Source organism: Leucoraja erinacea, chromosome 5 (genome assembly GCF_028641065.1).
Source record: "Leucoraja erinacea ecotype New England chromosome 5, Leri_hhj_1, whole genome shotgun sequence".
Taxonomy (NCBI): Eukaryota; Metazoa; Chordata; class Chondrichthyes; order Rajiformes; family Rajidae; genus Leucoraja; species Leucoraja erinaceus.
The window spans coordinates 83,114,853-83,130,030 of record NC_073381.1 but is presented as its reverse complement, the minus strand read 5'-3'; the positions used below and the strand labels follow the sequence as shown (position 1 = coordinate 83,130,030).

Genomic DNA, 15,178 nt, shown 5'->3' with positions numbered 1-15,178 from the left:
CTACAAACCTGTACATCTTTGGAATGTGGGAGGAAACCAGAGCACCCGGAGAAAAGCTACGCAGTCACGGGGAGAATGCAAATTACATACAGGTAGCACCCGTGGTCGGGATTGAACCCAGGTGTCTATTTCCGTAAAGTAGCTACTCGCTGTGCCTTGCAGGTGCGGTGCAGAATTTGAAAATAATCCTTGTTTTCCAGCAATGCTGAACTGCTCTGTACTCCAACCTATTCAGAGTCATTATAGTAGGTATGTTGCAAAACCTACCTGAATCGTCGTTGAGAATCTGCCCCAGGCCGTGTGCGCGATTTTGGCGCTGTTTAGAGGGGGCGGGTTTAAAACGCGATTTTTACTAGGCTGTTGCACTCGAAGATGTTCAGCCTAGTAAATCATTAACGAAAAATCGCTGAAAGACCCCGTCGCAAAAAGTATTATTAGTTTTTATGGCCTTGTATAATAGTTATAGTAGTTTAAAAATCACTCTCTAAACCCGCGACCTCTCGCAGCCCCAGGGTTTTATAAAGCAAACAATTAAAGGTATGTACCTTATTTTTACATTAAAAGGGGCTTCTTAAGAACCCTGTATATAAAGTTTTCTATAGCGAGTAGCTCATTTTGGGCTCTTTATATCCCGCAGTATTTTTCTGGGCATTTGAGGGCACAAATCCAGTGCAATGTGAACGTTCTAAACCAGCGCATTCACAGGATCCCACTAGAAAGCTGATTTAAAATGGACTTTAATTTACAGCAATTGAACACTAAATTCCTTCCATTTGGCCTATAAATTGATGTAAATGAGATTTAAAAATCATGTTTTATTGTGAATTATTTGTGAATATTATTTGGACACTTAGGCTATTTAAAAATGTTAATGATTTATTAAGAAATGGATAGATGTTTAGATCTAGTAATTGAAGTTTGAAATTAGCTACAATTGGGTAACTAACTAATTATATGCTTTAATTTCAGGTCATCCAAGTAAGATTATTTTATATTTGTTTCAGAATGGTTCAATCTATGATAACTGAAAATTTCATTCAGTTCTCTTAATTTTTAAGAAGGTTATGGGCTTTTGACTGTCCATGATCACAGCTTTTTTGTTATGTCCATAGAAAATCAATAGGGAACAAGATGCTAATTTCCGAGTATGAAAATGGCCATAACTTTTTTATTACTTGAGATATGAAAGTGAATTAGGTGTCAAATTAAACTTATGTGTATGCTTTATCTGATGGGATAAATTGCAGACTTGATTTTTTAAATCTCAAAATTTTGTAACATTGCTAATTATAGAGTGCTATTTGAATGGATACATTTTCTCACTTTGTAGAACATGGTTATCTGCTCTCCCATCACCCTATTGCCCTCTAAGGCCCCCTACCCTTCCCAATTATCCAATCTTCCTTATTTGCAGTGCAGTGCTACTCTTCCTCTGAAGATCTATTTCCACAGTGGGAAGAGGGAGATTACAGGCAGTAGCAAGAACTTGGCTACCATGCTTTATATGTGACATGGGAGCTGGAGTTTACCAGCTATTGGTGGTATGGCCGCCAGCTAAAGGCAATGACTTTGGTGTCTTCCAATGGAGATGAAGGATATTCAATGGATGAAAGTCAAGGTGAAGACTGTGAGGGTGGAGGGTGGCTGGAAAATTAAGGTGCAATCTCACAACAAAGGGATGATCCCTCTGATCTCATGTGATTGGAAAACCAGGAAGATATTGCGTTGTGTTTCCAAGGCTTAACATAACACTGTGTTTGTTATACAGTGATCCCAGTGTGTAGAGCAAGGCCTGTGAATAACAGGTGCACAGGAGGTTCCATAAATTGTCTGAGTGTTGTATCATTCTGTCTCGTTGTGTCAAAGGCCCAGATGTCACAACCATATGTGTGAAGCCAGGACACGTGTTAGTTATTGCAAGTCTGTAATAAGGTGTACACTCATGTTCTGGACACAATGGTGGATAATATTCTGATGAAAGAAAGTGCTCTTCGAAGTGCACTATGAAGCAAAAAAACAAACTGCAAATGCTGGTAATCTGAACTACAACCAGAAATGTTTGGAAACACTCCGCAGACCAGGTGGAGGGGGAAGCAAACTTGCTGCTTCAGATGGAAAGCCCATCTTCAGAATTGGTCAGTATTACTATTGAACATGTTTTAGGTTTAAGAGATGCAGAGAAAATAAAGACCATGTCTGTGTCTTAATCTTGCACTGAGTGCTCTACCCTTTGTCCTATATCTGTGCACTGTAGATGGCTTGAATGTAATCAAGTTTAGTATTTTCTTTGACTGGACAGCACACAAATCTTTTCACTGTACCTCGGTACTCAGGACAATAATTAAACTAAACTGTGTGGGTGGACACTGTGATATTCTACATCACACAAAACCTGTTTCTGCGATGTATGAGATCAGACTTGTAAGGAACATGTTAGGGAAGGGTCGATAAAGGCAGGGATAAAAGGATAAGAACAATTTGGGCAGGTGACGGGTATGTCTGATGTTACACAGGTGGGAGCCCAGAAGATTTTACCATCATCTGCGAACTTGGCCACAAAGCCAACAATCCCCTTATTCAAATCATTAATATACAACGGGAAGAGAAGTGGCCTCAGCACTGACCCTTACAGAACTCCACTAGTCAAGAGTCAAGAGAGTTTTATTGTCATGTGCCCAGATAGGACAATGAAATTCTTGCTTGCTGCAGCACAACAGAATATGTAAACATAATACATAACGGGAGAAGAAAACAAGTTCAGTGTGTGTCGTTCACTGGCAGTCATCCTGAAAAAGCACCTTTTATTGCAACTCTTTACCTTCTGCCATCCAGCCAACCCATGCCGGTATCTTCTCTTTAATACCATGTGGTCTCATCTTCCCTAGCAGCCTGACTCTCAGTCTGAAGAATGATCTCGCCCCGAGATGTCACAAATTCCTCAGCATCCAGAGATGCTGCTTGACCCATTGAGTTATTCCAGCTTTGTTGTGCCTATATTTGGTTTAAACCAGCGTCTGCAGTTCTTTCCTACAATTACACATATTGGTTAACATTTAGGTACATCATTTCTTGCTTGCCCATGTATCGGGCCAATCCATTTATGATCTATTTGTATTGTGTGCAGTTTTGGTCCCCTAATTTGAGGAAGGATATTCTTGCTATTGAGGGAATGCAGCGTAGGTTTACAAGGTTAATTCCCAGGATGGCGGAACCGTCATATGCTGAGAGAATGGAGCGGCTGGGCTTGTACACTCTGGAGTTTAGAAGGATGAGAGGGAATCTTATTGAAACATATAAGATTATTAAGGGTTTGGACATGCAAGAGGCAGGAAACATGTTCCCTTTGTTGGGGGAGTCCAGAACCAGGGGCCACAGTTTCAGAATAAGGAGTAAGCCATTTAGAATGGAGACGAGGAAACACTTTATCACACAGTTGTGAGTCTGTGGAATTCTCTGCCTCAGAGGGCAGTGGAGGCCGCTTCTCTGGATACTTTCAAGAGAGAGCTGGATAGGGCTCTTAAAGATAGCGGAGTCATGGGATATGGGGAGAAGGCAGGAACTGATTGTGGATGATCAGCCATGATCACATTGAATGGCATTGCTCGAAGGGCCGAATGGCCTACTCCTGCACCTATTGTCTATTTTTATGAGGACACGTCTAATAAAATTGTACCTACATTTGTATCTATGGATATGCTTGTGTGCTCATGTGTGTACATACTTGTATGTGTGTGTATGCGCGAATTAATGATGGCATCCTATGGAATCAAGAACAGAGTGTGACTCAATTCCTGGCCCACTGGATTGTTGACAGCAGCAGAGGTATGGAAGAGCCTCAGGCTTGGTCATTGGACATTCCTGAATGCTGCCTGGGGAGAAGACTGAGCGATAAACATTATTAATTCAATAAAAAGATTTACTACTGGATTTTCTGTACGTTTAATAAATAATGAATACAAATCTGAGAACTCTGCAATGGGCCGATGCAAACAAAGCAGTCATCAAGCAGGCATCGTGTGACTATTGATTAAATGCTCTGGGGAAAGGAGCTATGTTGAGATTTTTTTCCTTGCATTGACAGTAGAGCGAAAATTAATTTCTGCTGGGAGTTTCTACGAAATTGTTTTCAAACGCATCTGGATGCCTACAACTACTTGAACAATTGTATCCGACGCAGCAAATATTGATCGATAACAATACAAAATGATTGTTAAAATGTGAAGACAAAAATTATTTCTGGACAATGTGATTACATCAAAGCAACCTAGTTTGTTTTCAAAAGCAAAAGTAACATTTTGTTTTATTTTATTTTATTTTATTTTGTTTTTTAGAAGTACGGTTATGGGGCTTTTTCACGGGGCGACTTGACGCAAGACGTGACCAGAGTGAAGTGGTCGTGGTCTAGCACGATATCATACGATATAACGGGGGGGTAGACAAAGAGTTCCGACGGTACTCGGCATTTCTGTTATTTGTGCGAGTGACTTGTCCGTCTCCCAAGCTTTCCCGTTAAATCTTGAATGAACATTGTAAACTGTCAAGTGCAATTAAATCATCACGTGGCACAAATTATGTCATAATTTATTTTATGGCTCTTAGAGACATGATTCCAACCTCAAACACAGAGGGTGTAAAAGTGTCTGCGACTTTTTTACTTTGCAGCTGCAGGGCACAGACAGACTTATAGGAGAAGTTTAAGTTAACTGCAAAAACAGCACTTTTACATCTATAGCATTGTATGTTTTTAAATCTTGGATAACATTAAATGGTTCTCCTGTTGATGAATTGATATATCGTTATATATACTCACATGAGCACCCGAGATACTCCACAGCCTTCGTCTCCAGCAGGTTCCGTTTTCTCTCCCTGTTTCTATAATCCTCTCTGGATTTATCGTAGAGAATCTCGTTAAATTGGTGCCATTCTACAAGTTCCCCCTCTTGTTCCCTGGAGAAGTTATATGGTCTTACCTTCTGCCATCTTCCCTTTACATAAGCGTCTGTTGAGGCTATTCCTACAACGGCTACTGGGGAGGCAATCTGAAATCCACCTTGCTCACCCTCTCCCTGGTCCAAGGAGCCCACAGGCAGTGTTATCTCTGGCATCTCCTGTTGCCTCTCCACTGTCTCTCTTGCTGCGTCTCCTCCTCATTCTCCTGCATGGCAAAAACCTTTCTGACACGCTTTACCCCCTTTCTTTGAGCTTTTCTGGGAGCCATCTCTGCAAGTGTTCCTGTTAAAAAGATTCTCCAACAATGACAATGAGGTGGGACGTCCTCGATGGACACATGTTCCATTGGCGACATTGAGAACACCTTTTTTACTCACCTCCTGTCCCCTCTGTCCAGCTTCCGGGTTCACCGTTCGCAGGAGTTCCCACGGTAACCGCAAGAGTTACTACGGATATTGCACTGGTCACTACGTTCATAAAATGTTGCAATGCTCAACCACAAGTGTACTAGTCACTCTTGGAGAAATTCAAGCTTGCTTGCTTGAATTTGCTCCCGAGTACCCAAGTTACACGATTACCTGCCGTTAGCGCCACGGTGGTCCACGAATGCCGTACTGTTACCGCACGAGGTTCCCACGATGTTAAACTCTGGTTACCTCTTGCGTCAAGTCGCCCCGTGAAAAAGGGGTTTAAGTTACAATACTACACAACACATATGTCTTAATACATTTTTTGTATCCTAATTTTGTTTTTAAATAGGATTTGCTGTGAATCTGAAAGTTATTCTATCAAACCCAAAAGCCGTCTTCAAGAGGGGTGGATCACAACCGGGCATGCAAGAATCAGACTTTCTGAAACAAATTACAACCGTCCATGAACTTGAGCCAAAGGCTGCTAACTGCACCAAGGTAATGACTGTTTTTTTTAAAGAGGGGCAACACAACATGTTAAAAATTGAAAGCAACTGCATTGGGAAAGGTGACAATCCCAGCACTAACCAGTGTGATTTGGAAAGAATTACAACAATCAGTATAAATTAAAACACCCCATTGTTAATTTGTTAAGCATCAAATTTATAGATACCTAACTAATGGGGGATCTTTATGGGCCACTTCCAAAGAAATCTGTCACACATTTTTAGCTAATATTTGCCACTCAGTAGATAATCATATCTGGAATAAGCCGCCAGAGGAAGCTATCAAAGTGGGTACCGTTACAAAATTACGACTTTAAAAGACATTAGATTTGGATAGATATGGATATGAAGGATTTAGGGGGCTATTGGCCAAATGCAGGCAAATGGGACCAGCCCAGTATGCCAATGTGGCTGGCATGGACGAGGTGGGACAAGGGCCTGTTTCCATGCTGTATAGCTCTGTGACCATGATGGGCAAAAGTTTCTGTCTATTCACTGTCAGTGCCCCACATAGTTTTTTGTACACCTGTCATATTTTCTCTAATAAGCTTCCTCTGCTTCAAGGAAAGCAAATCTCTCCTATCTGAAACATTTCATCCTATTCATTATCTGGTACGTCTGTCCCCTCTCCTATGCAATTATGCCCCATCGTTACAGTGATAAGCGCAAGTTACACGCAATACGCCAACTGTGGTTTAACCAAGGTTTTATAAAGTACCGTGCTCTTGTAATCTATGCCCTGACAACATGAAGGCCACATCTGTATGCCTGTTACCTTCTCCACCTGTTTACCTAATCTACCTACGATTCCATCTTGGAGGAAAGCTTTGGGCATGGACAATGAGGTCATGTTCCATTCATGGCATATGACCAGCCTTTGCTGAACCCAATTTAACAACGGATCAATAACTTAAAACTATCCACCTCAACACCATCACCAATATTTATGTCAATCACAAATTTAATCATACCTCCTACATTTATATCCAAATAATTAATGTACATGACAAGCAAAGGTCCCGGCATTGATCCCTGTGATACACCACTAGTTACTGGCTTCCAATCACAAACACAACCTTCCTCCATCATCCTGACTGCTACTCAAGTTAAGATTCTTTGGGCTTTAACTTTTTGGATCAATCTGCCATGTCAAAACTTGTCAACGGTCTTGCAGAAGTCTGCGTATACTGCATCAAATACACCGTCCACATCAATATATATGTTCTGTTATTTTGACAGAATTTTCACCCAGACAGCATGTTCTGTGTTGGAAGGGACTCTTCACTACAGAAACATAATCAGACCTAGTTAGAGAAATGAAGTAACCAGTACACTGAGAAAAATGGATTGTTACACTCATTTGGATTTGGAATCAATGCACTTATTTTTCAATAGGAGAATATTGAAATTTAATTGGTGTTAAAAATGAGGAGAGGTTTTGATAGTTATATTCACTGGAAAAAGGAGAGAGAATTAGATTTTTACAATTGAAGTGTCACTGCGTGAATTGGTAGTGGGGCCAGATTCAATAGCAATTTTCAAACAGGCATTGGATGATCAATTCAGCTGAAGATATTTTCAGAGCTATGGGGAAAAAGTTAATTTGGCAGCTTTTTCCATAGAAACAGTATCAAATAATGATTCTTTCTATATTTTAGGTCCTTGTTTGGCACACACGGACCGAAAAGGCAAACCTCGTTTTTGAACCTAAACAGAACCAGGATGTAATTCACATCGAAGTATAGAACTGCTATTCTCAGAATAGAACGTGCAGGGAGCACTGCACGCATCCTGGAGAACCTTCAACAAAACAGTTTACACAAGCAATCTGTGGCAGCAGCAAGTAGGATAAATTATTCTTCACTTGGGACACTTTTCCAAGCAAGAGTTAACATCAATTTTTAAAAATGTTGTTGTCATCTGCATGTTTTGTAGCACATTTGTTAATTTCAATAAAAGTATGTCACATACAAATAAAACATCTTCCTCCTTCTACTTATGTAGTTGACTCACTTACCTGTTCAATGTATACAAATGATAGTGGCACAGCTAGCAGAGCTGCTGACTCATTGCTCCAACAAGCAGTTTAATTCAGATCTCTAGTGCTGTCTGTGTGAAGTTTGCACATTCTCTTTGTGCCCAATTACTGACAGGAGTATGGGGAAAACATGTTGCAGGAAAAATTAGGAGAATAGGGTTGTTGGGGTTTTGTGCCTTGAGACATTGTGTTGAATGATCACTTTCAATATCATAAAGAAATACGAATAAAGAGTGCTTACATTCACTTCTCTTCAATAAAAACAAAATCTCATCAACTCGAGAAACATCCTGAACTCTGTGGATCACCTTCAGGCATTCTCAAACAAGGTGAACTCTTCATGCCGTTCAGAAGCAAATGAGGCCAGTGCTCTCATGTCAGGATTAAATTAAATTATTCCACCAGACAAATGTGCACAATAGACAGTAGTTTAATTGATTTAATACATGTAGATAACATTTTTGTTATACTAGGCACCATAAATAGTAACCACCACTGCAGCAATAAACCTGGATGTAGCTCTAGAGAAATTAAATGTCTTGAGAAGTGCTACACAGTTAATTATTGCTCATATCTGGTGCATTAAACTCGTAACTTTTCACTTTAAGTATCTGTTACAAAACATCAGTTATTATTTAACAAAGCTATAATACTCAGCATCAAAAGAAATCCGTCCTATTGCAATAGATGTTTAAACATTATATACCACAATAGTTTAAAAAACTATAAATAACTGTTACATACATTGATAATTTGTGAATTGGGACTGTTAAAAAAAAAGGTCCACCATTTGAAATCTGTGGTATCTTCTGCTTTTCAAGGAAAATGAACATCGCACCACAGGTTGGTGAGCTCAGAAATACAATTTTGCTCTCAAAAGTTTGTTACCTACTAAGTTAGGGTCACCTCTTTGAGAAGGGTCCTCATTTACGTAAGTGTGTTGAAAAAGGGCATCATAAAACAGGAATAAAATATTGTAAACATGTTCCTTTCATCATACCTTTCATCTTCGGTAGACATTATCACAATTGTGTCAAATAGTTTAAAATTTAGAATGTTAGATTCTCAATATCATTTGAGCAAACACTATATAATATTTATTTGCATTGTATGTGGTGAATAGTTCATGACTGCAGTCTAAACTAAACAACTGTTAATCACAATGCTAAATGTGTATAGACTGCTCAGTTTTTGAAAGATCCAACAGTTGGAAATTTATCATAGTATTGCAACCTCCTTGCTTTGATTGGATGAAAAATACCCAAACTTTTTCCGTTTTTTCTCTAATTTAATAAAAATGTGCAAGTCTTGTTCATGACGAGTTTCAGGGGTGATTTATATAATATTTGTACACACTATGTGAAAATGTCATGTAGTTCTGTGACATGGGTCACGAAACACTGGAATAAAGCTCCTCGGCCCACAGCCTAATAACATTAAACTTTTCTTTGAAACAGGTGAGAATTTCAGCTTTGTTAAAATTGATTTGTAACAGATACTTTAGGTTATCCGTTACCTATTTGTCTGTATCATGTAAGTAGTTAAAATAACAAATCAGAATGTTGCGCTTTAATACTAGCGCTGCTTTGACTATTAGCATTTAAGGCAATCTAATGATAACCTTTTTAAAAAGGAGATACATATAATTCAGTTGTAAGGGTGAGGGGTTTTCTGTACAGAAATAACATTTGCACAACAAATCAACCCACATGGTTTAGTGATCTCTGGAATAGCAAGGAGTAAAAATATTCAAACCCGAGTCGTTTCCAATACCTAGGATCTAAACACAACCATTGGGATCTAAACCCAATCATTGCCTCTACCATCCAGATTTATTGTTCGATAACTTTGCTTTCTTTTATTTGCTCGACTTTAAAATATCAAAAAAAATAATGGTGGGGACAAAGACAGAATGTGCGTGGTACTCCAGGAACAACTTTGTAACACAGACACTTTGTTATTGAACATACATTGGCTCACACAACTTCATCTACAGGAATGTTTGACGTTTATCCGGAGGGCACTGGACTCTTGCAGGGTTGTTGGTAAAATGACAGGTTGTTTCCCCCCTTGCCTAGCTGTAATAGTACTAGCTGCAAGCCACGCAACAACATCATCACAAGTTATTATAAACCACTCAGACAGCCTGCAGTGGACAGAGTTCAGAAAAGATGCATCGGGGGAAGCAGTTCTGAAACTGCTATTCCACAGCTTAACCAGGGAATCGCTTCATTAGACTGAATAGACCAAGACTGCCAGGAATGATTAGGACAATTAGTCAAACCAGAGCTTTCTTTCACATAGATCAAATAATAAGTCTGTTATGCAATTCAGAAACATTTTATCATTTAATGTGGGGCATCAGCTCTCATCTCCCTTCATTTCCACAGCTGAGTGCTGAGCATCTGGCCTGCAGGACTGCCTGTCCGTCCATCCACCCATTGTACTCGCAGGCTGGCTGAAGCCCATCATACCACTTGGGCAACTTATATTCATTCACGCCATTTGCTGATTCATCTCTGAATGCAATAAGACAACATCATCATCATATACTACACATACTAAATAATACTAAAATCATACACTAACATTAATAATCAACCTGCACAGGAAACTTGACATGGCAACAAACCATTCAGACTAACCACTCCACTCAGTGGCGGACTGGCCAGGGTGTCAGCTTGCCTGATGGCAAGTGGGCCCCTGATGAAGTGATAGCAAGTGATGGCAAGTGGGCCCCTGTTAAATGATAGCATTGTAGTTGTGGGTGGGCCCCCTTTGTCTCCTGGCAACCAATATTTTTAGACCCAGTCCGCCACTGACTCCACTCTATTATTCATACTCTACTGGTGCTGCCTCCTGCATTTTCTCAGCTGAATCTTTCACGTTCATGCTCCATTCCCTCCCCCGTGTCCTCATCCAGCCTTTCATTCAATGTACACTATACACATCAATAGCACATTCCACATTCTCATGACTCCTTATATAAACAAGTTTCTCTAGAATTTCCTATTGGATTTCTTAATGACTATTTTATATTCATGGTCTCTGGTTTTGTCCTTCCCTGCCAGCAGAAACACTCTGTGTCCACTTCATCTAGACTTTCATAACGTTAACAAAATGAGGTCTCATTCAGCTTTCTAAAGAGAAAATATTCCATCTGTTCACATGCTTATCAACAACCCTATTTATTATGCTGAGGTGCTGGTAATGGAGTGCATGCATGTATGAGGGAGCAAAAACAAAATTAGGTACTCATTGAAGAGAAAAAGTAAAGCTTTTAACAGAGAATGGATGCGCAAAGAGGAAAAAAAATAAAATTGATGCATATGTACAAAACTGATGGCCTAGAAAATAAAACTATGATAATTGAAGAATTGTCCCTAAACACTTCCACCTTACCCCTATTTGCGCTTTTAGCCACCCTATAAAATACCAGGGATGAGAAAAAGATCACAACAGAAAGGTTGCAATGGTAACTAGGACTGAGATAACAGGAGCACCTTCCAAGATTAAAAAGATGCTCACAACTAAGGAAAGGACAGAGATAGGAATAAAAATCAACTCGCAGAAAATAAAATTCAAATTAAGAAGCAATTCACTTCAATTCAATTCAAGTTTATTGGTCACATACTCAATTATACAGGTATAACCAGTAGTCAAATGCTTAAGTGCCTGTCCAGTTGTGCATGGTTCCCCACTTACACATAACCCACATAAAACAATACCCACATATAACACATAATATTATGTACCCCATAGATACCACATAACCCACATAAAACAATACCCACATATAACACATAATATTATGTACCCCATAGATACCACATAACCCACATAAAACAATAGCCACATATAACACATACCCCATAAATATACCACATAACAAATAGTGCTGTTACAAGCAAAGTGACAAGTGCCGTGGAACACCTGTGATGACAGCATGTTCCATCCAGTTCAGTCCCATGTGTGTGTGTTTGATGGTGGCGAGGCGGGGCGGGGCAGGGGGTTTGGGCAGGGGTGCAGGTGCTGGTGAGGATTGTGGGGAGGGTTTGGGTGGGGGGCTGGGGGGGGGAGGGGGGGGCGGCGACACTCAGTCCTCGTTCAAAGCAAAGGTGGTTTTACAGACGATGCAAAGTGATTTTCAGGTGCGGAATATAGAAGGGTTTATTTAATTTGTGATGTTTGTTCCTTGGTGAAACGTTACCATCGGATCTCAGAATAGAAGAGAGGAACTGTACAGCACAGGAACAGGCCCATTGGCCCACAATGTACCAAACATGATGCTAACCTTCTCAACTTCTTTCCTAAGTAAGCCACAGGAGTAACGTAACCAATGCTATATATCCATTTATTACACAATCTATGGGAAGTTAGCACCACAGATTTACGCCAACACATAACTAGTAAAATTGCCCAAAATATTTCTCTAAAATAAATGTAGCCTCAACTAACTTCAATAAATGTAGCCTCAACTAACAAAAATAAATTGTTAATACTTCAATAAATGGGTCAGTCACCTAGATTTATCTTTTCCTATCAATGCCCACCTCAGCCCCATTCTTAACTATGCATTGAATGATTGGGCAAATGTTTCAAATTCCACTTGAAGAACAGTGCTTTGAATCACCGATTCCCATAGAACCTTTAGGAAACAGTTAAATGCAAGGGATCACAATTTGTACTGAAAGCACCAAAAAAAAAGACACATCAAAATATTGCAAAAGCTGAAAGTACTTGGATCACAAGCTTGTGTGGAGAGAGATTGATTCTAAATTAAATGCTAAATGCTGAGAATGCACATTATCTCACATATCAGATTTATCACTGAATTTAAAACGATGCAGCACAGAAACAGGTCTCATCCTGTGATGTCTGTTCACACCAAGACACTCTTTTAAATTGATCACATCTGTCTGAACATTTGTATTCCTCCATTCCCTGCCATTCATGTGCTTGTCTAAATACCGTGTAAACATTGCTGTTGGAACTGCTTCTGTCTTACCTGGCATAGCCATTATTTTGTAGTTGTAACACAACTTGCTAATAACTTTAATACTTTATATCCCAACTGATAAAGGCAAACATGCCATACATCTTTATCATCCTCTTGTGTTGCCACTGTCAGTGAGCTATGGGCATGCATCCCAAGATCTCTCTGTACATCAATGCTCTGAAGGATCCCTCTATTTACTGTGTATTATCCTCTTACATTTGACCACCCCAATGTGTAACACATCATACATCCAGACTAAAATCTATCGGCCATCTGCGTCCATATTTCCAACTGATCTAGAACCTGCTGCATCATTTAACAGCCCTTTTCACTCTTTGTAATCTGCCAATGTTCATGTTATCTGCAAACTTAATCAGCCCAGCTACATTTTCACCCAAATCATAAACCAGGGCTCGAAGCACTGATCCCTGTGGAACCCCACTGGTCTCAGACCTCTCTTGTAAATAACACTGCTCTACCACTACCATACCTGCTCTGGCCAAGATAATTTTGATTAAATCTACCAAGTTTCCCCGGCTCTGATGCGCCTTAACCTTTTGGATCGTGCCAGCACGGGACCTTGTCAAATGCTTTACTAAAGTCCATGTTTTACCCTTAATCATCTTTGTCACCTCTTCAATAAACTTGATCAAGTTTCTAAGACAGTATGTCTAACGAGTTCAACTATTTTTTTTCCCAAAAGCATTGCACCTTAATTTCTAAGGACCTAATACTGACCTCTCTGTCGAAATAGCAGTCAATCACACGTAGGAATCAGTTACAATGATTTTGAACCCATATAATTCAAACAATTTTCGCCTGTGTCTGGTACTAGAAACATGAAATGCTTTTAGTACCAAACACTTAAAGAAAAACAATTTAAATTATTCTAATTAAAACATATCTTTTTTTGTTCTGGCCTCATTTGAGTAACAAAGATGATTTGATTCTTGACTTGGTCAGCTCTCCCTGAATTTAGCTGGCGGACTAAAATTAATCTTGAGACTTCAGGATTTAGAGGATATAAAAAATAAAGTTGTCTTCTAAAGACTCCAAGCATAACGTACATGCGATCTATATATATTTTTTTCCAGTCACTTTAACTTGAGACAATATCTATGCCATTAGGTTTGTACAGATTAACATTACATAGACTAGATCTACAGATTGATGGCTTATGTTCAAATAATAACGTGTCGAATGAGAATCTGTTTTTTCTAATAACAGATAAGATATACTCCAAGTAAAAAGAATATTTTAAATTTTAACACCTTTATCTCGTTGAGATTGAGCATTCTATGTTCACAGTATATTGATCTATTTTCAAAGTGTATCCAGCCGATCTAAAATCCCTGAATAAAAACACCAGCTAGGGAGGCCTGTTCCAATGAATATCAAAAATTGAAATCCTAATTCTCAAAACCTGTTTTTTTGTTCTCTTTTGTTCTGTGTTGCAGCTCTTTGCAATGTTTTTTTTTAAAATTCCCATGGTGTCAAATAAAATGCTAGTTCACACCAATGAAAATTCTGCAGCATGAATGGATTACCAACAAGGAGAGAAACCACTTCTGATTACTCCATGCCACTATGATTAATGTCACTCCACAAGCAGGCACCTACATGGTACCTACTGGAGTAACTGCATTTTAATTAAAAGTGTAAAAACACATAATCCACAAGGTTTATCAGTGAAGAAATAACAATGTAGACTTTCACATTCAAGTCCAAAAGGTAATGTTGTAGCGGGGACTCGCAGGAGTCCAGCCAGAAACTAGTCGGACACGAGTTGCGTGCACTAGACGTGTTTATTCTCTCCAATACAGCTCCCTACTCCTCGCACGACACGGGCGTTCCCGGCCTTAAACACCAACTCAGGTACCGACCCCGTGACTAGCGCCTCCCCCACCAAGATGCCGCCCTCTAGAGCCGATGGTTCGTTGTGCCCTTGGGTTGCCACCAGGTGCCGCCACAATGTTACAATTCAGAAATATATTATTGATAATACTCTGTGAAGTGTTTCTCACTTTGTTCTTAGATTAAATAAAAACTGGACTTCACTGACCTGACCAAGGTCCCACAGTGGTTGCTGGCTTGGTTGGACACCGTACGAATTTCCTACCATTGCCTCCTTGGGGACCCACCATGTTCTCTGGGACTCTGATGACACCGGATTGTGCATTGCCCACTCCAATGCCAACCACCATCCATCCCTGCTGGCTGCCCCTTCATTCCAACCGACTGTCCCATCATATTGCCCATCATGCCAGTGGAAGCT

General features: G+C 39.7%; 1 protein-coding gene across 2 annotated transcripts in view; it reads left to right on the top strand.

Moving 5' to 3' along the window:
- Window positions 1-9,329, top strand: part of b3gat2 (beta-1,3-glucuronyltransferase 2 (glucuronosyltransferase S)) — a 46,177-nt gene extending 36,848 nt beyond the window's left edge. Inside the window, exons 2-3 of one of the 2 annotated variants that reach the window (XM_055636099.1) lie at window positions 5,710-5,858; window positions 7,525-9,329. In XM_055636099.1, the coding sequence (XP_055492074.1) occupies window positions 5,710-5,858; window positions 7,525-7,611 (236 nt within the window). In that variant the 3' untranslated portion in view covers window positions 7,612-9,329. The remainder of the gene's footprint in view (window positions 1-5,709; window positions 5,859-7,524) is intronic. The other variant, XM_055636098.1, reaches the window with a different exon arrangement.
- The last annotated feature ends 5,849 nt before the right edge of the window (window positions 9,330-15,178 follow it).